Source organism: Gopherus evgoodei, chromosome 7, assembly GCF_007399415.2.
Source record: "Gopherus evgoodei ecotype Sinaloan lineage chromosome 7, rGopEvg1_v1.p, whole genome shotgun sequence".
NCBI lineage: Eukaryota > Metazoa > Chordata > Testudines > Testudinidae > Gopherus > Gopherus evgoodei.
The window spans coordinates 70,227,840-70,254,956 of record NC_044328.1 but is presented as its reverse complement, the minus strand read 5'-3'; the positions used below and the strand labels follow the sequence as shown (position 1 = coordinate 70,254,956).

General features: G+C 45.9%; 1 protein-coding gene across 5 annotated transcripts in view; it reads right to left on the bottom strand.

Annotated features, from left to right (window-relative positions):
* Positions 1 to 27,117, bottom strand: part of FRMPD2 (FERM and PDZ domain containing 2) — a 128,811-nt gene that overhangs the window by 66,842 nt on the left and 34,852 nt on the right. For all 5 annotated transcript variants that reach the window (XR_004001343.1, XM_030570380.1, XM_030570377.1 and 2 more), the window contains exons 8-20: positions 25,890 to 25,974; positions 23,209 to 23,359; positions 21,870 to 21,941; positions 20,979 to 21,153; positions 20,088 to 20,238; positions 19,853 to 19,991; positions 18,307 to 18,459; positions 12,471 to 12,656; positions 11,045 to 11,201; positions 6,943 to 7,153; positions 4,283 to 4,386; positions 2,755 to 2,853; positions 84 to 191 (exon numbers count right to left, since the gene is read on the bottom strand). Coding sequence is in view for 4 of the 5 variants with exons in the window: in XM_030570380.1 (XP_030426240.1) it covers positions 84 to 191; positions 2,755 to 2,853; positions 4,283 to 4,386; positions 6,943 to 7,153; positions 11,045 to 11,201; positions 12,471 to 12,656; positions 18,307 to 18,459; positions 19,853 to 19,991; positions 20,088 to 20,238; positions 20,979 to 21,153; positions 21,870 to 21,941; positions 23,209 to 23,359; positions 25,890 to 25,974 (1,791 nt within the window). In the remaining variant the exon portion in view is untranslated. The remainder of the gene's footprint in view (positions 1 to 83; positions 192 to 2,754; positions 2,854 to 4,282; positions 4,387 to 6,942; positions 7,154 to 11,044; positions 11,202 to 12,470; positions 12,657 to 18,306; positions 18,460 to 19,852; positions 19,992 to 20,087; positions 20,239 to 20,978; positions 21,154 to 21,869; positions 21,942 to 23,208; positions 23,360 to 25,889; positions 25,975 to 27,117) is intronic.

Genomic DNA, 27,117 nt, shown 5'->3' with positions numbered 1-27,117 from the left:
AGGAGGGGCCGAAATAAGGCCAGATCAGTCCATTTTAAACCATGAAAGCATTTGAATTCTAATTAAAAACCGAGGACGGTGACCTGGTTTGATATGCCCAGCTCTGTCTGCAGGTCCCCCGGGGATAATTGATGCGATAAATATTCCGAGGTCTAATTTCCCCACATTTTCTCCTCCAATAATTACAAAACCTGCAAAAATGAGATAGCATGAGAAGTTGGAAAAGCTGGTGTTAGAAAAATGAACCTTAGAAGAACAAAAGCATCTTTTCCATTGCCATAAGTTATCTACATACTCTGGGGAATGGAGCTCTTTGATTTTGCCTCATCGAGGCCCTGGTTCGGGAAGCAATTCAGTTTGCATTTAACTTTAAGTATGCACTTTTTTTTTCATAGATTCATATATTCTAAGGCCAGAAGGGACAATTGTGATCATCCGGTCTGATCACCTGTATAACACAGGCCAGAGAACTGCCCCAAAATCATTCCTAGAACAGATCTTTTAGAAAAACATCCACTCTTGACTTAAAATTTGTCAGTGATGGACATTGTTCCGATGGTTAATTACTCTCACCCTTAAAAACGTACACCTTATTTCCAGTCTGAATTTGTCTAGCTTCAATTTCTAGCTGTTGACTCGTGTTAGATCTTTCTCTGTTAGACTGAAGAGCTGATTATTAAATATTTGTTCCCCACTGGACACAGCAGTTCCAGTAGCAGTTGCACCAGTGCAAAATACAGAGGTAAAATAACGTCTCTTCTCCTACTCAAGATTTCCCTGTTTATGCATCCCAGGATTGCATTAGTCCTTTTGGCCACAGTGTCACGCTGGGAGCTCATGTTCAGCTGATTATCTAAAATAATTCTCAAATCTTTTTCAGAATCAATGCTTCCTAGGAAAGAGGCCCCCCGCCTAGTTTGAGTATGGCCAATATTCGTTGTCCCTAGAGGTACACCTTTACATTTAGCTGTATTAAAACACACAGTATTTGCTTGCATCCAGTTTACCAGGTGATCCAGATTGCTCTGTATCATTGATTTGTCCTCTTCATATTTACCACTCGCTCAATTTTTGTGTCATCTGCAAACTTCATCAGTGACAATTTTATGTTTTCTTCTATGTCATCGATAAAGATGTTAAATAGTGTAGGGCCAAGAATCAATCCCTGGGGATCCCGTTCGATGATGATTCCCCATTTACAGTTACATTTTGAGACCTATCAGTTAGCCAGTGTTTAATCCACTTAATGTCTGCCATGTTAATTTGATAGTGTTCTAGTTTTTTAATCAAAATGTCAGGCAGTACCAAGTCAAATGCCTTACAGAAATCTATGTATATTACATCGACTCTATCACCTTTATCAGTCAGACTTATGACCCACTTTAGCAGCAAGTGCTTAGGTGCCCTTCCAGAATAGGAGTGCTTTCCTGAATAAGGGCCCCGAAGAGCCATGCCCCCAAGTCAAAGAAGCCAGTGTTTCCCAAAATCATCAGTGGGTTGCAGGAAAAGTCCAGGTGGGTTGTGCCTCCCTGGAGGTGTTCATCCTTCCCCCATGCTCTCACTGGCCCTGTGCAGCAAGCAGCAGCATAGGGAATGGGATCCAGGCAGCAGCAGCCCAGAGGAAGCACCTCCAGGATATGCACAGGATGGGGACAGATTACTGACTGCCGGCTCACTGGCTCCATCCATTTCCTCAGCGCTACTGCTGCTTCCTGGACCCAGCTCTCACTTCCTCGAGGCAGCAGCATGGGGAGCGGGAGCAGGGCCACAGAAGAAGCGGCCGGAGTCAGCAAGCAGCCAGTCAACAGCCTGATAGTGATTGCAGCCCCTTGGTACAGCTGGGAATAAAACCCAGATCTCCTGAGTCCCAGGTCAGTGCTCTAAACACTAGACCACACAACTGTGCTGTCTGGATCCAGACCAGATCTCTCACAAGATTCAAGTTTGTTTGGATCCAGGCTTCAGTTTTGGGCTTAGCTCTAAATAATAATTCTGTTTACTCTAAGAACTCCCCACTTGGTTGTCAGCTGGTTTTGAACCCAGAACTTTCAGTACAGATCTCTGTTACTTAAGACTTCAAAGAGTAACTGTGTTAGCTGTCTGCAGTAGTAGGCTGCTACTCTCTAGTGGGCCAATATCTAACAGTGGATGCATTACACACTTTGTCAGTGTGTTACATAATATAATATTAAGGTTGTACAGTCAGGCATTTAAAAGTCAGATAATACCCAAGTTAAGGTTGCATAGTCACTATGCAGCTAAGTAAGCGACATATATAACTGCACAGTGCATGCATTCAAGCCACATGTTGGCATAAAATGCTAAACAAAGAAAACCTAAAAAAAAAATCAAATTTCCTAGGTGACAGATGTCTGTCCAGAACCTAGCGCATTTGGTTCTACACCCAATGCCTACCCAATGAGGCCACCACAAACTTCTCTGTGTTGGTTAAACCTGATGAAAAACTGGCTAATAATGATGCTTTGACATTTTTAACCAGCAGACCTCAAAGTGATATGCAACCATTGGCAGTCACATTGGATCAGCAAGATCAAGGAAGCTACTGACTTGCCCAGTTTCACAGGGCAAATATCCTGTTTGCCAGATTTATTTTTCTAAATAGATGTCTAAAAACTGTATAGAAAGAAAGAAAGAATCTAAAGGCCTATATACATGCTCGGACAGTAACAAACTAGTAACAAACATGCTGGTTACATGCTGGTAACAAACATACCATTCATGCCCCTTACTCACCAAAGCCATTTTTAGGATCTCGTTTCAAAGTGACACAAATGATTTCTCTTTCTAATCCAGCCAGTGCATTCTCTCTTTGGTTGATTGGGGAACCTGGGGCTGCAGAAACAAAACAGCTGGAATAATTAGACAAGTGCAGACAAGGGGAGGACACTTACATTCTTTGACCATTCAGGTGTTTAGGGTTAAGACGCTTTCCTCTTAATTTCAACATCATTATTCCTTTTTTTACATGAATATGCTGCAGATGAGAGGTGCTAGATGGAGAGCCCTGTAGACTGGTGTCCTGTATGTAGCTACAGAACGGGCAAGCACTACAGTGCAAGCTTCCCGCACAATGTCCCACCTATACATATTTCCCCTCACTTGGAGGGACCACTTCTATTTAGATGGTCAGGGACCATTTTTTTGTTCTGTTTGTACAGCACAAGAGGGTCCCAGTCTATCACTGGGGCTCCTAGGCTACTGTAATACACCTGGAAATGTACTGCGCCTTGCACGGTGGGGGCCTGGTCCGTGATTGGTTCTATGATAATACAAAGAATAAATAGTAGTAAGGGGGAGGGGCCATGCTGGGATCTTTAAAGGAGTTTATGGGAATTAGGTATCCAAATCTCACTACGCCTAAGGCCTGGGGTCATAAAAGGGATTTAGCTTTTGCTGCACTCAGTATTGCAACACCTGCAGATTTAGCAGCCAAAGTGTCATCGACTGGCAATGGGATTTTGGCAGCTAGCCCTGTTGAAAATGAAATTTTGGCTCCTAAATCAATTGCCATGCTGAGTGGAGCAATGCCAAAGCACTTTCTAAAATCAGGGCCTTCATCTCCATGCCCTTCCTGCTGGCTAAGGAGGCAGGTGCTGTCATGGGATCCAAACAGCTCCAGACGTCACGATTGCTTTTTGGTTGGGGTCACTGGTCGTACCATGTCACTTACTGCAAAGTGAACATTGAAAATGTGACTCTGTTCTGAAAAGGGGCTGTGTAAAAATGACATCTTTGTCTTCATCAGATCACCCCCAGCGTGTCTAAGAGTCACAGCTGCTGATTTCAGTGCCTAACATTGATTTCTATGGCTTTTTACTCCTGCAGTGCCAGCACAGGCATAGAAGGGGGAGCTGCGTTCTCTGCCGCCTCACGCATCAACTATAGAATTGCTGTTATATTTCCACTGGAAGGCCAAATTCCATCCTTACTGACATCTGTGCCACTTCACGTCAGGCATTTAGATACAGCTAAGCAACCTCACTGAAGACAATGGGGCATCACTGGAGGAACAGCTTGGCCTGCCAGGCCCTTACTACTAGTGTCGATTCAGGGGGAATAAAGAACCCAGCTTGAGTCGCTGAGCCCAGGGATAGTTTGCAGGCCTGGGCGTGAGAACAACAATCCTTTACATTGTAAAGTGAGTACACCTGATCTGCCATCATTGAGACGTGATGAACCTGGAGTCCCATGGTGCCAGTTGTTATGTTTCCTTTTCAGATCACTGGTGCACTCCGAGTGCGTCACAGACTAGCATACTCACTGCTGGCTGTATTTGGAGTTGAATGGATAGAGAGATAGTCATAACTCCGTCGTTTTTCATTCAAACTAATGTGTACTTCTGACTGGGACAATCCAGAGTGGGAGCTAGGGGCAACAAAGGAGACTGACATTAATGTAACAAATTGACAACAGCACTCTCCATCTTCAAGAAACTTTCCAAAGTCAGTCAGAACCAAGATGGGAACAGAGAAATTCCTGGCTCTGGACATATGGCTCAGGCTACTAGATCTTCTTATCAGAGAAGACTGGGCTTAGTCTGGCTGGCATTAGCGTTCAATTGATATCCACTACTCGACCGCTCATTAAAGGACTGTATGGGGTGTCCACTCCACACAAGCCCTGAGCAGGTTAATGTCGGCCCAAAGCAGCCAGTTAACCATGAAAACAACAAGAAGTCCGGTGGCACCTTAAAGACTAACAGGTTTATTTGGGCATCTCTCAAGTTTTTTACCCACAAGAGCTTATGCCCAAATAAATCTATTAGTCTTTAAGGTGCCACCAGACTCCTTGTTGTTTTTGTAGATACAGACTAACATGGCTACCTTGTGATAGTTAACCATGGACGCTGCACCTGGAGGGGAACCATGAATTGCTAAGCATGAATGGCAGGTAGAGCCCAGCTCGGGGAGGAGTTGGGCTAGGCGTGTAAAGCCAGGAAGTGAGAGCAGGGAGGAAGTCTGCAGTCACTCCCTAGTGGGAAAGGGAGCTGGCCAGGGACAAGGAGATAATCCAGGGGGAGAGTAAACACTGGGTTCCTTCCCTGGACTGGGGAGTCCAGCGAAAGGCCAAGAAAGGGATCAGAGGAAGCTCCCAGAGAAGGCAAGGAGGGGTAGAAGGGGACTGGGGAAACAGCAACAAGTTCTGAGACTGGGCAGATCTGGATTGCTACACATATGGTCCCTGAGCTGGAACCGTTAGTTGCAGGCAGGGCTGGGTTCCCCTATCAGCCACTGGGAAAGTGGTACTGGACCTGGAGTCAGAATGGAAGACTGCCTGAAACAGCATACGGACAGCTTGTCTAATGGGACTCTATTACCCTGGAATGGGGGGACTCTATAGTGATCCTCTCTCTTCTAGGCTTTGTTCTACTTCATAGCACTTCAAATGGCATTCAAATCTCTTAAGGGCCTCAGGAGCCCTGTGCAGCTACAGCAACCACTCACACATTGGCGCATGTAGTAATGTCAATGAAAGGAGATGTTCTCATTCTGTTTTCTGTGTACTGCACCTTTAAACATAGAATAATAGAAGGACAGGAAGGGACTGAGTCCTCGGCACTGTCCATCTAGACCATCCCTGACAGGTATTTCTTTGACCTGTTCTTAAAAACCTCTAATTACAGAGATTCCACAACCTCCCTAGGTATTTTGTTTCAGAGCTTAACTACTGGACAATTAACAAGTTTTTCCTAAGGTCCAAACTAAACCTCCTTTGCTGTAATTTAAACTCATTGCTTCTTGTCCTGTCCTCAGTGGATCAGGAGAAAAAGTTATCACGCTCCTCTTTATAACAACATTTTACATATTTGAAGAGTGTTACGGCCCCACTCTGCCTTCTCTTCTTCAGACTAAACACCTTGCCCTGGTGCATTCAGGCCAAATGCTACCTCTCACAGAGGAGACACACACACTGTGCTTTCTCTTGAAGACTTCACTTTTGTTCCTTCTTTTCTTCATTGTTTTTCTTAATCCAAAATTAATGGCACTCAGTCCGAAGGTAAATGGGTTGCTCTTTGTGTCTGGAAACGAATATGACACCAGTTCTGACTCAAGTTCTTACTTGTTAGATTGTTTGCTCTGTGTCTTCCTCAGTGTATGTAGAGCACCTAACTCAATAGAGAACCTATCCTGATGGGTGCGGCCTTTGGGCATGAACGCAATACAAATATTAATGGAGGGTACAGGCCAGTTCTGAAACAAGGGACCTGAAGAAGTCTGCAGTGACCTGAAACAAACTAGTTAATTTCAGCCCAAACTGCAGCAAAGCCTAGGGACACTGTTATTATGACTAGACCATGCGGTGTAGAGCAGAAAACTGGTGCTAAACAAATAAGTCCCCTGCCCATGGCACAAGCTGGTAGAGAAGAGGACAGCACAGAAGCAAGGCGGTGGGTGGTCATTATAGGTGGAATGGCTCATAAGTTAACATCTGAAGGGAGAGGTTGTACTTTGGTGGAAGCATATTGTGAAGTGAGGTTGTATGACACTACAGAAAAGGCCAAGTAACTTTAACCACACAAGTCCAGGCAGAGTTCCCAGCATGCTCCATATAGAGTATGCACATATAAGATCTATCTCTTTGCCTTTATTAACTTAATTAACAATAAAATATAAACCTAAGTTTTCTCCTAAATTTAGCTGCTTTCTAGGGTTTCTCACTACAGGATCTCTTCTGTGTTTGCCCCTAGTCCCCTCTGGCTCAGAGATTTTCAAACCTTTATATGCTCCAAGATTGGAGCTAATAGGACCCTCCTGATCTGACATCACAGTAAATCAGCAAAAGTAACACTGCACCTCCATGCAGGGTCCTAGCATCTGACACACTGTCAGACAAAGATTTTAGGTAATAATCACAAGCCCAGTTGTTGACCAACATCTGCTTTTTAGTCCCATTCAGAGGAAAAGGCCAATTTAAACTCACCTGCCTAGATTGCTTTTATCCCTTATCCCATTGTTGGTTTCCACGCTGAGATTATTGCAAGACTTGCTCATCATCCCAGCAGACATGTGCTCCAGGTTAGCCCCATACAGCACATTTTCTGAGCAGGACAGTCTCTGAATCATGGCAAGATGTTCGCGCTGAGTTGCATAAGCAGAATTTGATTTGACTATTTCCATAAACGTGCTGTCCTCTGAGGGAGAAGGGTGAATGAGAAAAAGACAAATCGACTGACTTTCTTCCAGCCTTTTATGTTCAGAACTGCTTTCTGTTAAGCCTTTTCAACATGCCAGCCATACAAAAAAAACCCATTATATATAGTTGTTCTGATATTCCTTAAACAATCGAGAAGCTGGAGTGCGAGAAAGGGTTTTCAAGCATTTTCTATTATATCACAGGAGGTATTGTGTTTTTCATTTGGATTTGGCTTTCATTCATGTGAACTTTGCTGCAAATTCAGTCTCCACTAAGGAAGATGCAGTGTGCAAACCCATTAAACCTGCATGCGTCTCTGAAATGTACATTTAAAAAATCTGTCAATGGAACTGGAAGGTTCTGTCTGCAGAGGTCTGGAGCAGCTATGATCAGCTGATGCTCACCTGTGTCATGGGCCACCAGCCCAATACATGTGTATCTGAGGAGACATGCTCCCACGACATCAGAGAGAGATCAGGTCATCAGCCCTGCACACTCTGTACTAGTGAAGAAGGGATTATTTTGGTGGCAGTGAATGACATCTAGCTTTGCACCTCTAAGTGAAACCACCAATTCCTTATTGATAGCCAGATTTGGGGACTGCAAGAAAGGATCTGCAAAACTGGAGAGGGGTCAGAGAAGAGTAATAAGAATGACTGAAAGATTAGAAAACATTCCTTATTATAGTGCTAGACTGAAGAAACTCTAGCTTAATAAAGAGATGGTTAAGGGGTGAATTGATCACAGTCTAAGCATCTACATGGGGAACAACCATTGGATAATGAGCTCTTCAATTTAGCAGAGAAAGATCTGAAATACTCCAATGGCTGGAAGCTGAAGTTAGGCAAATTCAGACTGGAAATCAGGTGTCAATTTTTAATAGTGAGGTCAATTAACCATTGGAACAACTTACCAAGGATTGCAGTGGATTCTCCATCACTGGGAATTATTAAATCAAGACTGGATGTTTTTTCCTAAAAGCTCTGTGCTAGGAATTATTGGGGCAGTTCTCTGGCCTGTGTTAGGCAGGAGGTCACACTAGATGGTCCCAGTGGTCCCGTCTGCCCTGAGAATTCTATTAATCTATTTACATCCCCGCCTCCAGGCCCAAGGAAAGTCTGGGTATAAGTTAAAGCTGACGGAGTCAATATTAATTTATTCAGGTTCCATCTCAATGGGTTGGAATACCCCTTAAAGTGGACTTGGGGGCAGTTGATAGTTAAGGACGCACCTAGAAGTACAACAGAAACCCTGCTGCCATGACGATGTGGGTTGCAAGTTGGAGGGCTGGAAATCAATATGGCTGCACATTCCCCACTCTCTCCCCTGTGTGACCCTGATCTCCAGTGCCTCTCCCTACTAGACATTTTTGTAGCCCTCTGGAATGTTGCTTTTTAGTTTCATTACACCTAGGCTGCCCATTTCCTCGGTAGGTTTGATCAGAGGCATTTGTTAAGAGGCACTGAAAGGGTTAACTTTCCATCTTCTCAGCAAAGCCTGAGAGTTGCCATAGTGATGGCTGAGTCGGGAGCTGCATTAAGATCTGCAGAAAATGTGGCAGATACATCTGAGCCAGGCAGCAGTAAAAGGACAGATCTCCGAGCCACTCGTGTGGAAAGGATTCTGCCTTGCTGGGGAAAGACCTGCGCTGGGTTGCAAAGAGGGTCTAATTCTGAACAAGGGTCACTGCTGCCTGCCTTCAAAAACCAATCCATCCAGGAGGACCCACAAGGAAAAGATGACTCTTCACTCAGGATCCACTGCCCCAGCCCATCAGGCTAATCACCTGCACAAGACTGAACAGTCTGTGATTTGAAAGACTTGTAATCAGAGCTTGCATTATAATTTTCCTGCCTCCTAATTAATTTTTCTCCCTCATATCTTGAATGTAATCATTTTCATTACAGAATATTGCTGCTCAACAAGCCTGATGGTGCAATCTCAGGTCTCATTTGTATACTGCAGATCACAGCTTCCTGGCATTAAATCAGAAATAAAAGGGGGTTTCATGGACATAAGTAGGGCCCTACCAAATTCGGGGTCCATTTTGGTCAATTTCACAGTCACAGAATTTTAAAAATCATAAATTTCATGATTTCAGCTATTTAGATCTGAAATTTCACAGTGTTGTAATTGTAGGGGTCCTGAAGCAAAAAGGAGTTGTGTGTGGGGGCGGGGAGTCACAAGGATATTGTCGAGGGGGTTGTGGCACTGCTACCCTTACTTCTGTATTGCTGCTGGCAAAGTGTTGCCAATAGCCGCTGCTCTCCAGCCACCCAGCTGTGAAGGCTGGGCAGAAGTAAGGATGGCAATATCACAACACCCCTAAAATAACCTTCTGACACCCCTGCAACTCTCTTTTGGGTCAGGACCCCCAATTTGAGAAACACTGGTCTCCTCCCTCTCTCACTCCATGAAATCTGCATCGTATAGGGTAAAAGCACACAAAAGACCAAATTTCACAGGGGAGACCAGAGTTCACAGTCCATGATGCATTTTTCGTGGCCGTGAATTTTATAGGGACCTAGGCATAAGCTGCCTTTCTGTTACTTTCTAACAGGGCTGCAGGGGCCGCCACAAGAGTTTTTCGGGGCCCCTGGAGCAGGGTCCTTCACTCACTCCAGGGACCCTGGAAAACTCTCACGGGGCCTGGGATCCTGGAGCTGCTTCTGCTCTGGGTCTTTGGCAGCAATTTGGTGGCGGGGTGTCCTTCCACTCCGGGACCCACCGCCGAAGTCCCCTGAAGACCCACAGCGAGGGGGTCCTTCCACCCTGAGACCCGCCGCCAAAGTGCTAGGTCTTCAGTGGCAATTCGGTGGTGGAGGACCCAGGACCCCTGAATCCTCTGGGCGGCCCTGCTTTCTAACACCTCTGCAGAGTGATTTCCTGTTAATTAAGTTGTGCAACAAGAACTTTGACTCCTATGAAAGAATTTTGAAAATAAACTGATTAAGATATTAACCATTCTGTGCCCATGATATAACCTCATTGCCCAGCATGCAACACTTCCACTTGAGAGGGGGGCAGTCTGACCTAATGGCCAATACACTCGTATGAGATTCAGGGTTCCCAGCACTGCCACTGACTCACAGGGCCAAATCTGCAGCTTACAGAAATTGGCATAACTCCATTGAAGTCAGTGGGCCACATCCTCAGCTGTGAATCAGTGTAGCTCCACTGAAATCAATAGAGGTATGTGAAAACTTGGCCAAGTTATTTCCCTCTCGTCTCTGCCTCAGTTTCCCCATATATTACATTTACTCACTTCTTCAGAATACTTGGAGAGCTGTGGATGCAGAGTGCTATATAACAATCATAACATCATAGAAATGTCAGGCAGGAAGGGACCTAAGAAGTCACCAGGTCCAGCCCCCTGAGCTGAGACAGGACCAAGTAAACCTCACTTTTGGTCCTCACTCAGGCAAAAACTCCTAATGGACTAAATTCTGCCCTTGCACAAGTAGGCATAACAGCCATTGACTGCAATCGAACATGTCTCTGCTTGCCCCAGGGCTAGATCTGGTCTGTTGTACTTAAAATTCCCAGCAGGGTTCCTGCAGCTAAGTATAATAAAGCTTATTTCATACTAACCCAGTTTTATGTCGCACGTCACTAGAGCACCTCCCAGAGGTTAATTCAGCCTCACAGCCCTCAACCCCTGTGAGGTCAGGAAACATTACAGAGGGACAATTGAGTCAGAGTGAGATGAACTGATTGCACAAGGCCCATGGGAAGTTTGTGGTGAAGCCAAATGGCAAACCCAGATCTTCTGATTCCCAGCTCAGTGCCTACCCAGCCAGCATCTCTCCTCTCCTTGAGTTTCCTCCATTCCTTACCAAATCTGCCCTTGCCTATTCCCCGTGTGACAGACAGTATCTATGACACTCACCAGATGAAGCTTGCTGAAGCTGCCTGGAATGCATCTGGGCATTAAATTTGTGCTGGGCAGAGCAGAGGTCCAGTATATATTTACAAGTCTTTGCCGTGTCAGTGACGAATGTGTGTTTTTTGCCACTGAAGTTGCTTTCAATCATGAACTTTCTTCTCTAAAGGAAATAAAAATGCACCTTTCACTTTATATTCCACCCAGGACATTACCCAGGGGAATGCAAAGCTTCCCGATAGAATCATATTCGTTTGTCCAGGCATATATCTGGCCTGGCTCTGTAAGTGCAATGAACTCCTTCCACAACTCTGATATGAGTGAGTGGGGTGTCATTCATTTGCATTTGGGTCCTATCCTGACATCCATTGAAATCACTGGGACTTCTGACATGGACTTCAGTGGCAGCAGGATCAGTAGGTTGAGAAAACTTGGCCCTAAGAATGATGACATTTTAGCCAGTTGGACTGCAGACTGCAAATGCATTAAAGGGGCAAGCAGGCTAGTGGTAGGAAGGGAGTGGATGGCTGCGTGGTAATTGGCTGATATACTTCTAATGTCAGAATGCCATGGTGGGGTGGGGGGTGGTATTGCAGTCCCATAACACTGTTCCTAGCACATTAGCATATAGAGAGGCGGGGGGGGGACATAGAGAGAGATCTGAGAGAGGAAGGGACAATTGCCACAGTGGCCCAATACAGCAGCAGAGGGGTCAAAAAAAGGGAAAGGCGGAGAGGAGATGGGAGAGAGAAATGGATATGGGTTAGAGCAGCAGGCTACCAGCTGCCTGATAGAATCCCTCTGCTATGACCCACGCTGAGGGCTATGCTAGAGCCATGTGAATAGCTGCTTGTTCAGTTTGGCGGCCGAACCAAAAAAGTAAAAAAAAGGAAAAATTCATTTGGGGTCAAATGAAATATTTTGTTTCATTTCTGGGGGTGGGGGGCATTAACACATTTTCACATGGTTTTATGGGAGGTTTTTCTCCAAGATCTGGCCTTGGAATCTATGAAAACGGGGGGAAATTCCAAAACAAAAAATTCTGACATTTCCCCCCAAAAAAAACTTTCCCTTCCTCCCTCAACTGAAATCGGCTCAAATTTGTGAACAGTTTTGGTTGACCTCAATATGCATTTTTGTCCAAAAAAGGTTTTGCATGAAAAATGTACCCCAGGTCTAGGTTATGCAGGGGGTGAACATCAGCCCCTAGAAGCAGGTCAGAACTCAAGATCCAACCATCACTGAGCATTGGGATGCTCAGAACCTCATAGCTGGATCTCAATGTTTTTTGAACTGGGTCAAAAATGGGCATGTCTCGTGCATAATGATTCTGAGCATGGCTCTGAAGTAGATGTTTGCATTTACCAAAGGAACAGACCGAGGGGGAGTAACCCAGAGCGGAGGGGTAAGGATTCAGTGGGATCACACTCACATGAGCTGAAATCCTCTCCATTTCCCTCCATTGAAACCTTAAACTGGCAATTCTGATGTGGTTTTTCATCTCGTACACAATGATGCCCTTGGCACAGATTCCCAGGACAGTGTCCCCTCCAGCTGCCTTCTTCTCTTGGGACACTCGATGGAACAGCACCCCATACTCCGGGAGTTGCTGAGTCACCTTTGCAGAGAGGGAGAGGGGTGCACTTACTTGGCATTATGTGCAATGAAGGCTAAATATCACACAGGGCCCAGTACTGCAATCCCAGGACTTGAGCAGAAAGGAGCAAACCCAAGGGGACCCAAGGCAGACGACGTGGACGGGAGATGGGGAGCAGTGGCTCCCCTGCATGCTCCCACTCTCTTTAAGCCTTGGAAACCCATTCAAAATTCTCATCCCAGCTCTCTCACTGACTCAGCATTTGATCTAGGGGACGTCAGGTCACCTCTCCCTGCCTCAATTTCCCATCTGTAAAATGGCCATTAACCCTTCCCCTCCTGCCTCACAGGGGAGGCTGTGAGGACTCATCACTTGTCTGTACAGTGCTCTGACAATTACAATGGATGCATGTACTCAGTGTCACTGCTACTTAGACACAGTACAGATTCCTGAGTAGAAGTCTGCTTGGGGGTTAATGCCACTCCACGAACATTCCTTCCCACCTTCTTCTCTGTGCCTTTGTTCCCGTGATCAAACCACAAAAATACAAAATGCATTAAACACACTGACAGTGCTAAAACTGCTAAGCAATTGATATCAGGAGTCAAGGCTGCCCTGGCACTATGTGGTTGTGGAATTTGCTTTATGCATCATAAAGAACCTCTGGAAATCTTAGCTGTCAAGGAAAAAGCAGCTCTCTGCCTTCAGTAATCTCACTCAGAGGTACTGCCCCATGGTTCTTCTTTCTTTCTTTTTTTTTTTTAAATATACATTACAAGCTACTGATCACCTGGAAGCTTCAGCTCCAGGGCTCGCTAAATTGTAATTAAAGTGCAGGCCAAGCCTGGCAGCAGCTTTGGGGAGGGGAATTTGGTTCCCACCAGGACTCCACTGAATTCCAGAGCAGTTGTTCAGCCCCGTGCCCTTCCTGCACAAGGAGTGGGAGCAGTGCTTCAAAGATCCAGCACTGCAGCCGGGGGGACCAGCACTGTCCCTGCCCTGAAGCTGAGTATATAGGCTGGAGTAGAATAGGAGAAGTACCCAATTGTCCCCTTATTCTACAACCCCTCACCCCAACATCTTTACACCTCCTCACCCTGCCACAACATGTTCAACAATTATCCTGGGACTCAAATCTTACAATCCCTTGCAAAGGGCTGGTGGAATATGGCAAACCACAAGCTGATTTTTCATACATTTTGTGAGTTGTAGGCCAAAGCAAGGCTGAGAACTTGTGGTCTAGTCCATCCTCCTGCAGGCCAATCCAGCCTCTTAGCCCAAGCTTCTCAAAAGATTTTGGGAGACCAGCATGAGTGACTTTAAAGGGGACTGGTTTTCAGAACGCGCTCAGTGTCTGTCCTTTGAGAATCAGAACCTTTTACAGTGAGTCGAGATGGGCACACAATATCTGAGGCCTTCAAAACCAATAGCTAAATCTTGGCCTTAGTCTAAATCCCATATCGTATTGGGAGGAAGAATTTGCATGTCCTTGCTTTATGCAATAACTTTCTCACCATGTGTATGGCATGTTGGTGACACTTTATACAGACATCATCATTGAAACACAGACTAACAAAGTTATTTTTCTACACTGGATTTTCTATGCATGATGGGATGGTCATTAATCACCATTAAGAAAACTAACACCAGGAGAATCAACAAACAAACAACATGAAACACCAGTAATCCTTAGTATCAGATGGCCAGTAATCCTCAGTATCAGCTGGCCAGAAAGAATTCACAAATGAAGAACTCCAGAGGATGACAAAACAGAAACTGGTAATAAAAAAAATTATGGAACAAGAATTGAGATGGCTTGAACATACATGGAGGAAAGATTGAATAACATAATGAGATGTGTTGGACTGGAACTCTCAGGGCAAGAGGGGACGAGGTAGACCAAGGATAACATGGAAAGGCACAGTAGAAGCAGAATTGAAAGATATCAAAATGACATGAGAAGACACTGAGACTGCAGTAGGAGACCTGCAAAGATGGAAAGCAGCAGTGAAGGCCCTATGTTCACGGCCATCCTTAGCCATAGGCAGAATAGGCAGCCGCCTAGGGCACAACTAGGTCTAGGGGCACCACTCTGCGAGAGCCTGAACAGATGGGAAGCAATGGAGCATGTAAGAGCAGGGCTGTTCGGTCCTAGAGAGAGGAATGCAGCACAGTCTGAGGGAGGGGATTGGCTGCTGGTGTCCCTGGGAAGGGGTGGGGGAAGGAAATCACCTGTGAGTGTAACTCTTTCCCCTGGTGTGAGGTGAGGCAGGCTCTGCGGCTCTGGCAGTATCCTTTGTTGTCCCCCATAACGTCCATTCTTCTCCTCTCTGCCCCACAGAGCACCCCCTCCGTTTCTCCCTTCCCCCCCCATGGAGCACCCCTCTCTTCCCCTTCCCCTTCATCAGGGCTGGGTTGGTGAGGTGCTGGGGGGAAGGGGAGGCTGGCTGGCTGCCGGCTGAGGAATGAAAGTGAAAGTAACTCACTTCCTTGGCAGTCAGCCAGGATTGGAATGGTCGCACTGGGCTGAGCCGGCGGTAGCCAGATAGCATGTGTGAAAAATCAGGACAGAGGGTTGGGGTAGGGTGAACAGATGTCCCACTTTTATAGGGCCAGTCCCAGTTTTTTGGTCTTTTTCTTATATAGGCTCCTATTCTCCCCCTCCCCCGTCCTGATTTTTCACACTTGCTGTCTAGTCACCCTAGATAGAGGTAATTGGTGCCTATATAAGACAAAGCCCCAAATATCAGGACTGGCCTTATAAAATCAGGACATCTGGATCTGATCACCTTAGCTGGGGAGCACATCTCTCCCCGGGGCTGGCAGTGATCCATCTCATCCGGGAGGAGCTGCACAGGGCAGGATGAGCTGCTGTGGCTCCATGGGTGCCCTGTCCCTGAGATCAGATGCTGTGCTAACTTCACCATGGTCCATTGGGCTGGCGGTGGTGCCCATTGGCGTGTGATTGGACCTGAGGGTTTGCTACTGCTGTAGCCACTCTGCACCCCAAGAGGTGGATTTTGGGGTCCTGCAGTTTTCCATCTATCTCCTCCTCTACTGCAGCTGTTGGACCAGCAGGCTGGGGGGTGAGCCAAGCATGAAAGCAGTACTGTGTTGCCATTTAGATTGTCATTTAACAACTTTGTTTGCCAAACATGCTTACTAACAATCCTGAATTCAATTTCAATATATTTTTTTAAAAAATCAATATCTTAGCCCAAAACAGAAAATTAAGTTGTTGACAATTATTTGTGACAAGTTTGGTATGGGGAAGGGAGTGGACCAGTTTTCATCAGAGAAACAAAAAATGTTGACTGACTTTCCTATAGCCCTGTTACTGCTAAATAGAGCCCTCCAACAACTGTAATATGCTCATCTCCTTACTAATGTATAGAGCAGGGGTCGACAACCTATGGTACACGTGCCAAAGGTGGCACGTGAGCTGATTTTTGATGGCATGCAGCGGTGAGCTGAGCGGCTCAGCCCGCCACTGCTCTGGGGTTCTGGCTGCTGCCCCATTGATACCCAGGGTCCCGGCCGCCGGCCCCACTCAGCACTCACTGTTGGCCTGGGGACCCCCAAGGAACCCCAGGCTGGCAGCGGCTGAGCAGGCCAGAGGCTGAGATCCAGGCTGAGCCACTCAACCCACTGTCGGCCTGGGGTTCCATTCACTCAGCTGGCAGCGGGCTGACGGGACTAAATTCAATGAAATAGGGAAACAAGAGCAACTAATGACAAAGTGCAAGAGCCTAGAGCAGTGGTCCCCAACCTTTTTCGTCTGGTGGGCACCAGATGAAGGACTGTGGTGGCAGACAAGCATCTGCCGAAATTATGCCAAATTTCGGCGGCATTTTGGCAGATGCTCGTCTTCTGGCCAGTATGTGGGTGCACTCAGAGGCTCTGCGGGTGCCGGGACACCTGCGGGCACCGCATTGGGGACCCATGACCTAAAGAGCCTCCTGAAGCACAGTGATCGTTTTGATTTAAATGGACTTGAACTGTACGAAAAATTGAGTTGTTGCCACATGCAAAATCGATGATGGACATTGTACAGTTTATTCGTACCAGCAAACTTGTTGACATATATCCTAATGTGTACATTGCCACTCGTATTCTACTAACAATTCCTGTAACAGTAGCATCAGGATAACGGAGTTTTTCAAAACTAAAGCTCATTAAAAACTATCTTCGCTCTACAATGAGTCAGGAACACTTGACTGGTCTTGCTGTTCTTGCAATCGAACAAGACATCACTTTGTCTTTGTCATACGATGACAATATTACTGATTTTGCAGCCAAAAAAGCCAGAAAGATTGCTTTTAAATAAAAACTAATCCTTGTTTCAATACCTCTTCATATAAATTTCCAATAAAATGTTGACAAATTAAAAAAATTGATATTATTTGCATCATTCTGTCAAATCAGAATTTTTTCTATAGTGCTACTTCTTTAGTGCTAGTCCATCAGCATTACAGTGTGCTTAATTAAGTTAAACTGGTTTTAATAACATGCATGTGGCAAGTTTTCCAGTACTGTAAGCTTATGTTTGTGTTCCTAAGAGCAAGACAGGCACGGGGGCACCAGTTTAATAATCTCGTCTAGGGCACCATAAATCCTAAGGACGGCCCTGCCTATGTTCCACATGAAATTGAATGGCAGAAGAGAGAGAGAGAAATCAGCCCATATAATCAATTCCAGTGACAGTGTTAGACAATAAACTAACACAATTAAGCAGCTACTCAGCTGAACTGATTATATAAATAAAGGTATAAGTCACTGCTGCAAAACAGATAATGTTCAGAGAAACTCTGATCCCAGATATTTCAGATGTAAGGGGAAGGAAAAGACAAGGTAAAAATCACATACACAGATAACCCACACCTAGGCCAACGGTGTGTTGTAGCCATGTTTGTCCCAGGATATCAGAGAGACAAGGTGGGTCAGGTAATAACTTTTATTGGACCAACTTCTGTTGATGAGAGAGATGAGCTTTCATGCTATACAGGGGCTCTTCTCCAGGTCTGGAAATGGTACCCGGAGTGTCACAGCTAAATACCAGTTTGAACAGAGAGTTCATCCATTGCAGTAATGGGGAGAGGGTTGCAGGAATGGACCCCATAGCAGCTAAAATTTTCCCAAAGAGAGGATCTTGCTATCAGGAGAGTGTGTGACTGGAAAATCAACTGGCAAATGCAGCCACCCTGGAGAGTAGCATTCCCTCGCACTACCACTGTGAAAGCTTTCTGGTCACAATGGGAAAGCTCGGAGATGAAATATTGTATAGGAGATGGGAGAAACCAGCATGTGATGGATACAGGTACCTGCCTCTCGCTCCTCTCTGCCCCCTCACCCCCCTGTCACTCACACTTAAGGCAGGAGAAAAGTGGAAGTGCATAGCAATAGAGCAACCGCAATCAGCCTTTAGGTGTCTTGTCAGTTTATCCATAACTCTGAATGTCCTGGTTTTTCCTGGTTGCTTTGCTAACTCCAATGTCTTGGAAAGGACTTCTATCCCTAACCTGCTGATACATACTCTCAGCTTGCACACATGTTCTGCCACCTTTCTGATGTCATATCAGACCAGTGACAGGGAAACAACAACCCCAGGAGAAAGAGACAGGGCCCTTTTACTGCAAAATAAATAAATAAAGTTGGACGTATTGGAGGATACCCTTAAAAATTCCAGCTCAGCTTCATCTTCAAAGAGGGAGTGGTTCATGCGGTGCAGCTTGGCGAGTTCTCGCTGTATGCACGCCAGGGTCATTTTCTCTATCCGGCTCGCGGGAACGTAGTCTTCAATGCGGAAATAGTTCTTCCCATGCATCTTCAGGAGGGAAATGGAGAAACGAGAGGGGGAAATGTTAGTTCCCAAGGAGCTGTAGATAGGGTTGAAAATACAGTTCACACAAAAGCAGAAGAGCTGTCGAAGGGAGGGTGCAGTGATCTACAGTGTGCAACATCACACATGCCGTGGGGCCCCATTCTGGCTTTTGCTGCCGGAGGCACGACGGAAGCGATGGGATGCAGAGTCATAGTGGGCAAATGCAAGGAGACTGCCTCAGGGAAGTGTGAGGAGCACGGCTTCTCACATCTACTGCACAAGCATGCAGAATCTCTCCCTCTGCATGCCGGCCTCTGGGTACTAACTGGTTCATGAGGGGAGAAGCTCTGGCTTTCATTGCTCTTGGAGCACAATTAGTTCTGGGTCAGCTAGTCCCCAACATGCTTTCAGGAAACCAGCTCCATTCTGTCTGGCTCCTGTGCAGGTGTTCTTGGGAGAGGGAGGAAGAGAGGTCCCCAGCTCTTCTTCCTCCTTTCCTTCCCCCAAGACAACTGCACAAGACAATGCAGAATATAGCCTACACTGTAGTCTGGAAACTCTGTCTATATTGTCCAGTGTACATGGCAACATGTAGTGCCTCTGCTCTCTGTGTACTGCCTGTGGCCAGAGACAGCAGCCATTCTGTCTCAGAGTTACTGCAGCTGTTACTGAGGAGGACAACACTCCTAGTAAGCTCCTATCATGAGTACTTTACTTCTGTTCTTTCTTGACTTTTATATTAGATTAAAGAAAACAACAACAGAGACTGAGAGCCAGATCCTCGGCTGGTATGAATCAATGTACTTCCACTTCAGGTGATGGAGTCATACCAGCTGGAGATCTGGCCTGGACTTAAACAGCTGCTCTTTGTATATGGAAAAAACATCATTTATTGCACCCAGGGACTGGACAACTGGTTCAGAAATATCTACACTGACATCCCTTATCTTTGCCTCTTCCTACAACCCAGCCCAAATGGCAACTCTTAGAATGAGCTGAAATGTTCAATTCCAATCTCTTCCTTATTTTTTCATCTCTGCAAGCCCCTCTGCACTTCTGAGTTGCATCCATGGCTGGAATTACTCTGGAGATCTTCTGGGATTTCTGGCCTTACCACGCAAACAGGAAGTACCAGGAATCTCCCAAGAAGGACCAGTCTCCAAGATTTCCAGCCAAGCTTGGCAGATTCAGGAATGCTGCATACTCAGGCAAACTTTAGGGACAACTAATCTGAACCTGAAATGTGAATTCTTTCGGGTTCACTCACTCTACTAAGAAATGCCAGCAGAACTGAAGTCAAGGTGCTATTTAACTTGCATCTTAACTGTAAGAGACAGGGAAAGCCGCACAGGCTGATGGCGGACACCTCTGAGAAGAGGTGTATTATTTACCGTACCTCGGGAGCATAATTTCCAAGTTCTGCCTGCAAGGCTAAAGCACCTAACTGCAGGGAGGTCTCGTCATTGCAGTACAGCCGCTCCTCCAGAATATCTTTACGAAGCTGCAGGTAAAACTGATGCCTTGTCAGACCATGTCTGGAAAACAAGAGAGACTGGGAATGTCACGAGCTTCGAACTCCAATATTAAATGCCACCTTCCTCTTTGGCTGCCGATGGAAACCTGGCACTTACTGGATGATGTTAAAGTGGTTGACAAAGAATTTTATCCTCAGAAAGAGCGTGAAGTTAATGATGAAGGTTTTCTTCTTGGGTTGGTCATTCCAGCCCTCTGGGGCCACTTTGTAGAGTTTGGTCTCATCATCCAAAAAGAAAAACTCTTTACCTGAAATGAGACATTGAGGTTTCATGATGTGTGAAGTAGAAGGAGACCATTCAATAGAGCTGAATTCTGCTGCTTTTCATCCACCCCTTGCATCCCTCCCTTCCTTCAGCAGATCACAAGGAAGGGCTCAGAGAGTCAGAGACCACAGCTGCCCTCCACGGTGGTTATTCATGGCTTATTTCACCCTGGAAATACCCAGGATAACTCCCTGTACAGCTATCCAGATGTTTGATGGGGCTGGCCCTTTGTTGACACTCAAGAGGTGGCGAGGGCATAAAAAGATCCTGACACTTCACACAATCCTCATGCTGTGAGTGTAAGGACTGCTCCCTACCAGCGCTCTGTGGGTGCTAGCCACTCCAAAGGGCCAGGCGTGGGCTCTTTAAGGGGAGTAGCTGAGATTACACTCCTCCTCTGGACAAGGATGCTTTTGGAGGCATGTGGCCCACCTGAAGCACAGAGCTTCCTGGAACTCCTGATGGGGCAACAAGGCTCTGCCCTACTTCAGGATAAGTCTGGGTCTAAGGCCTTATCTACACTGAGATCACGTAGCTGCACTGGTGCACACTCCTGCAGTGGACACGGTTTACACCAGAGGGGCTTAATCCTGTTTGAAACTGAACTTCTAAAATGCCTTCTACCTGAGGAATTCAGAGGGTTCCACTCACATTAATTAGTACAGGCTAGCATGACTCCCATAGTCACGAGCCACTGTGCAGCCACTAGACATGGCCATGTACCTTTCAGGTAAGCTAAGCCAAAGTAGAAATGTTCCACCAGGTTTGCGTAGGCCACGACCGTATTGAAGACATCTCTTGCCTTCGACTTGATGTCACATTTCACCTCGAGGCACTGCCCGCTGAGCAGAATCACACTGAGGTCCCTTTGAGACAAATAGGATTTCCCTTTTTTAGTCTGAAAACACAAACCGGAGAGTTGAGAATGAGTGTCGTGTTCACGCAGAAACATCTGCCGAATTCCTGGTCTCTGGGTCTCCTGGTCCCATGGCCCAGCTGAAGGGAATCAGTTGCAAGGACTGCTGCTGCCTAGTTATGTCACAAGCGTTTCAAAATTCTCAAAAATGTATGGAGTCCCCAGGCAAACAGACAACCATTTCCAGACAGCGTCTGGGGCTCTTTCAAATTGGACCTTAGCTCCTGGGGTTCCAGTACTTGTTTATTTCATAACATTGATATTCCTGTCAGGATTTTTACCAGAACATCCCTGCTATGTGCTCTCAGCCTTAGCTCCAGCTTAATGAAGTTTTTTGTCTGGGAAGTACACTACACGTGTTCACTGCGTTAGCATAGGCAGCATAGTGTACATGATGTGCTGTGTAATCTCAGAGGACATCTATCCTCCTCCCCAAAGTTTTGCATCAAAATGACCTTCCCTAACTGAGACTTGATGGATGAGGCTCCATCAGTTTCACTCTGACTGCAGCACCAGGGATCACAACATAGCAATGTGAGGTGCTCACCTGTCTTTAGGTTCTCAGTATGCTACCTCTGGCAGGACTCCCATCATGGGGAATACCAGCCTGGGAATTAAAGGCAGGTTTTACAGGATAGCATGGAGATTTAATCTAAGAGTCACCAGATCAGGCCAAAATTCCAAACATTCATATTTACCACAATGGATCCAGGCAGTTGTAAGGTCACTGGTGGTTCACTGGACAGAATGATAAATTCTGGCCCTGAAAACTGGGAAGAAGCAATTTAGAAAGTTAATAAAATGATTTATTCATATTCTGAAGATCCCAGCTCTCTCTCTACAGACACCCAGCAAAGCAGGGACATGAACCTGGCCCTTCTACATTGCAGGTGAGTCCCTGGCCTCCAGGCTATTGGCTACAGCAGGGAGCAGCTTGCTTCCTCATTTTGCACAAGAAGGCCCCAGTTTCATCCTGCTGCAGAAATGGAAAATTTTTGAACTCTCAAAATTATTTGTAGGCTGGGAAAGCCCTGCCGAGCCCTACCCTTTACACTCCTTCAGCAGCCAAAAGGAGTGGGACCAGCTGAGGCAGCTCTAGGTCTCCCACTCCGATGCAGAGAAGCACAATAGCTTTTCTATCTTTCCTTCACTATTGTTTTATACTTATATTGTCAGCTGTATGGGGCAGAGAATCTTTTTGTGCTATGTATGGACAGTACCTAGCGCAGCTGGGGCCAGTCCATGACTGGGGGCTCTGAGGTGCTACTGTAATATAAACAGTAAATAAATAATAGCTTGCCCTGTCCATTCACTTCACACTCCCTCTTTCTTTTCTCCTGCAAAGAGTTTCGTTGTGCGATTATTGGATTCCAATTACGAATCTGACACACACACCAAAAAAATCTAAATTCCACTGTAGAACAATTATTTTTCTCTCTCTAACAAGCTCCAAGTGCTGACGCACGTAGCTATTGATCTTCAAAGCCCTGCCACTGCTCAGGCCCAAGACGGGAGGGAATTTGAATTCTCTGGGAGCATCAGCACTGATTTGAAAGACAGAAGAAAGAAGATGACAGCAGCAGCCCAAGGGGCCACGCAGGCAGCAACAAGCCTGAGTTGCTTAGAGGAAGTCTGAAGAGTGGACCTGGCACGAAAGAAATAAAGTAACCTGAAGAGAGAAGCGTATTTCCCAGCCCCACAGAAATCTGCATGCCAGCATCTTTTGCTGCAGCATTATGGAAACAAAACCCACCCAAATTAAAATAGTGAAAAGCTTCTCTCTCTGCGTACACAGGCCGCTGAGCAATTGACAGTTCTGGAGGCTGACCCCTCTGCTCTGCATAAGGATACCACCCTCAACCACAGGGTGCGAAACTTCCTTGCACCGGCCCTGATGGTGCGCCTTCTGGGCTCGGCCATTATGGGAGATCATTCTAATGAGCTGAGTCAGCTATCCGATAGACCCTACACCGTTGGAGGCAGGTATCTGTGCAGGCTTTACATTTTGCAATCAGTGCACTCATTTTCACTAGTTACCTTTTCTTTCCTTTGGAACAAGCACCTCAGAGACGCAGCAGCTGCTAACGAGTCCTTGGCAGACACTGAGAAGGTAGAGCCTAAATTCAGAAGGTTGGGCTTGTTGTTCTTCTGAGTTCCAGCAGGGATTTCATCCACAGCACTTGCTGATCTTCAAAGGAGTGAGCAATATTTCAGATTGTGTATCCAGAGCAACGGACAGAGAGTTTAAAAGTCTTTGAGTGGCACTGTCTTATGCAATAAAGGACAATCTCCATCATCTACAAGGCATGACCCCTACAGAAAAGTGTTATATGGATAAAACTGTGAAGGTTCTACAGAAATTAATCTAAAAGCCTATAGGATTTAAACAGAGAATGTGTTCCTTTCTATACTGCCTGGCGAGATCCTCAGTTCCTGGAAATCAGCATAGTCCCCTGAAGTCAGTGAAGTTATTGCCAGTTTACATCAGCAGAGGATTTGGCTGCAGGTTGTTTGAATTATCCTCAAGAAATCTGCAGCAAGGATGACATTTTCTATTAAATTCTACAGGGGAAAGGGTATCATTCTTCATTACTTTCTATAGGCTATTTTCAGGACGGGAGACACTGAATCTAATCAAATAATTGAGGTTTCAGACAATCAAGGAGATTGTCAGTGTAATTAACAGATGTTGAGCGCTGTGGAAAACCGAGGTTCAGATAATGACAACAATACTGGAGATTTAACCCTTAAAATACTGATGTCATCCATGCTCCCAGACAAATGTACACTTAGCAGAAATGTATAATGCATATGCACTTTTATATATAGGGAATGGCCAATGGCAAGCTGTGGATATGAAGGTTTTGCTGGCATTAGTCTGGGTTAGTTGTGTTATTAACAAATGGCAAAATGGTGAGTGAGCTTTGCCAGACATTCCAAACTTCTATTCCCACCGCGCTATCATATATTCTGTATATACCACATGTATTACAGCAAATCTATTTGAGAGAGGTTTCCAAAGATTTTTAAATGTTTCCCTGAGAATATATGCTGTATCTTTTTTACCGTCAGTCCAGCCTCAGAGGGAGAGAAAAATTAAAGCCAATGACCTAAAATAGCTTTTCTAGACATAAAAATGTCAGGAGTTTGAAGCCTAATGCCAAGCATAGTGGGTCCAGTGGGAAGATGAGAGTCTCTCCTTGCCCATGGGAGAAGGCTGCCATTTCTCATCCTGCAGGGGGTGAGATATCAGACTTCAAAGCTGTGACATTTTTATGTACAGGCTGCAATCCTGCATACACTCGTGGGCATGCTTGATTTGAATACCCTGAGTAGTTCCACTAAAGTCAAGGTAGCAAAGAATCCTGTGGCACCTTATAGAAGTCAAGGTGGTAAAGTTAAAACACACGTCTATGGGCCATCAGGATTAGAGTCATAGATAGTAAACTCATCATGGGCCCAGCACTCTATATTGCCCATCCTGGCGCTAGACCTTAGACGATAGTAATTTGGGAAGTGATTCCACCTTTGAGCAGAGTTAACAATAACTGTGTCAGCATGTTGACTTAGAATGCCCTGGCAGGGATGGCCGATTGGGAAGAGGGCCGGTGAGGTGCTCAAAAAGCACATGATAAATACACTGATCAATTTAACATGTGACTATCACCTCTACGTGATACCAATTCCCCACAAAAATCACTGCTGTCCTGGGGCATTCACTGCAATGATTTCTTACTGTACGTACAGGGGAACATGGAGTAGCTCACAGCTCTGGTAATTGTGGTTAACTGTTGGCTGTTTAATAGGAAGTTCAATAAGTTTACTCAGGACGTGATTAATGGAGAAATCTAAATGCACCACTTCCCATGGTTCTGAATTAAGTCAATCACGCTTGATGGCAGGAACTCCTGTTTAACTGGGACAAGAATTCTGCTTAACTGGAGTACCTATCATGGATTAAGGGGTATGTAAATAGGGGATTCTGGTCTTTGTGATGCTCAGAGGCTAACCATTCTTAGGCCTTGTCTGCACTTGGAATTAGCCCCAACTGCAGTTGCAGCATGCAAGCCCCCTGCTTTAGACATCCTAAGACAGGTAAAGGTGCAGCATACTCTGTTTTCAAAAAGGAATTAGCTCCAGTGATGCAAATCACAGCGTCCCTGGTCTACACTTGGGATTTGCACTGGAGCAGTCACAACTGGCTGCTGGCCACCTATGGCTGAATAGAGGCCAATCCCCCAAGTACAAGCCCCATAGCATTCTGCTGGTGGCATCTGTTGGTTACCTTTAACTCTTCAGTGAGCCAGGGGCGTTGAAATAGTGACTCAGTCTGAGAATCTATAGGAAAAACTAACATTACTCTGAAAACCATGTACTGCAAACTCGGCCTATCAAGGCCCATCTCTTATAAATCAGACGTCTTGTACAGTAACATCAGCACAAGTTGGGGGCCCAAACCTGAAGTCTTTGCTCCATTTTCCCTTCGCCCTTATTCAGGAAAACACTCCCTGAAGGGAATGAGAGGTTTTCTCTGAGGAAGGACCGAGCAAGAGTGCAGTGAAGTCTTCAGGATTTGGCTCTAGATGAACAGTGTCTGCTACCACATGGCTAACTGATCCAGTTTCTCCCTGTAGTTTCACACTGGCTCACTAGATCCCCTGTGCCTCCCACAGTCATAAAAAGGTCCATCTTTTAAGGGCAAAAACTTTACTGATTACCTGTTAATGAAGAGCTTATAGCTACTGTGTGTCCTCGATCCACTCTGGTTTGGGTCCCACGCCTGCTGTGCCTGCGGAGCTCTCCCTAACGTTAAATCAAGGGAATATCACAATCACAGTCACTGAAGCAGTGCCAAAGATGGCAAAAGCTTGCTTTACATAGGGAGGCAGAAGGATGGGATGGGGAGCAGGGGTGGGTGCTCTGCCTAGGGAGCAAGGAGGGGAGCTACTGAGACTCAGAGGGGTGGGACAGCCGGCTCCAGGCTGGGAAAGGGGTCCTGGCGGTTCATGTCTCACTTTTGCCAGCCACCAGGTGTAGCTGCTCCCAGCTCCAGCCCAGTCACCCCGGTTCTCACCTGCTCCCCAGCCCAGTAACAGGCACCATGGTGGCTGCTCCAGCCCCTCCACGTCCAGCTCTCACTTCTACCACCCTCCTACCTAGTGCATGTATTCGTTCCCAGAATGCAGCAGAACAACACTTGTGGGTGGAAACATAGATCTGCCCCCTCCCCAATATTTCCATTGTGAGGGCACTAGCCCCAACCGCCCCCCAATTCCATCTCCTCTGAGGCGAGCACAGCATTAGATCCTGGGACAATATAGCAGGGAGAAGATCGAACTGGCTGTCCTGTATCCTTGTTTGCGGGACATAATAAATGACTGCACGACAGAGCTGGCTGAACACCGCATTAACAGCATCAGTGAATAATCCTTCGTATTGGGACTGGCTGTTTGGTTCAGCCCTGTCTGAAGCCCTTGTTATTCGCTGTTCGTGGACGTTCAGACAAATGAGTTTGGGGGAATGGCTGTTTGTGTGTGAATCCCTATATTTGCATGAATATGAGGATCCTGTGTGAAAACAGGAGCATTTATAATTCCACTGATAGTCCTTATTCTTCTGTTTAAATGTTTTCCAGTCATCCGATCAAAGAAGAGAAACAATATTATGTAACATAGGTCGCCAGTCACACCCCAGCAATACAAAACAGCTGAAGTGAACTGTTTGCAGGCTATTTGGCCAACATTTGCAGAAACTATTTGGTGAATACTTCTGAATAACTAATACAAGCACAGAAACCAGGGTTTGTTGAGGAATGATTTGCAAATGGAAATGAGCTAGAGGCGAGCAGGGTCTAATTCCCTCCAATTATGGGGGAGCTAAAATTAGGTGCAGCACCAGAAATGAGTGTTACTATCGAGGCCTCTTTCTAAATAGCAACACAAAAAT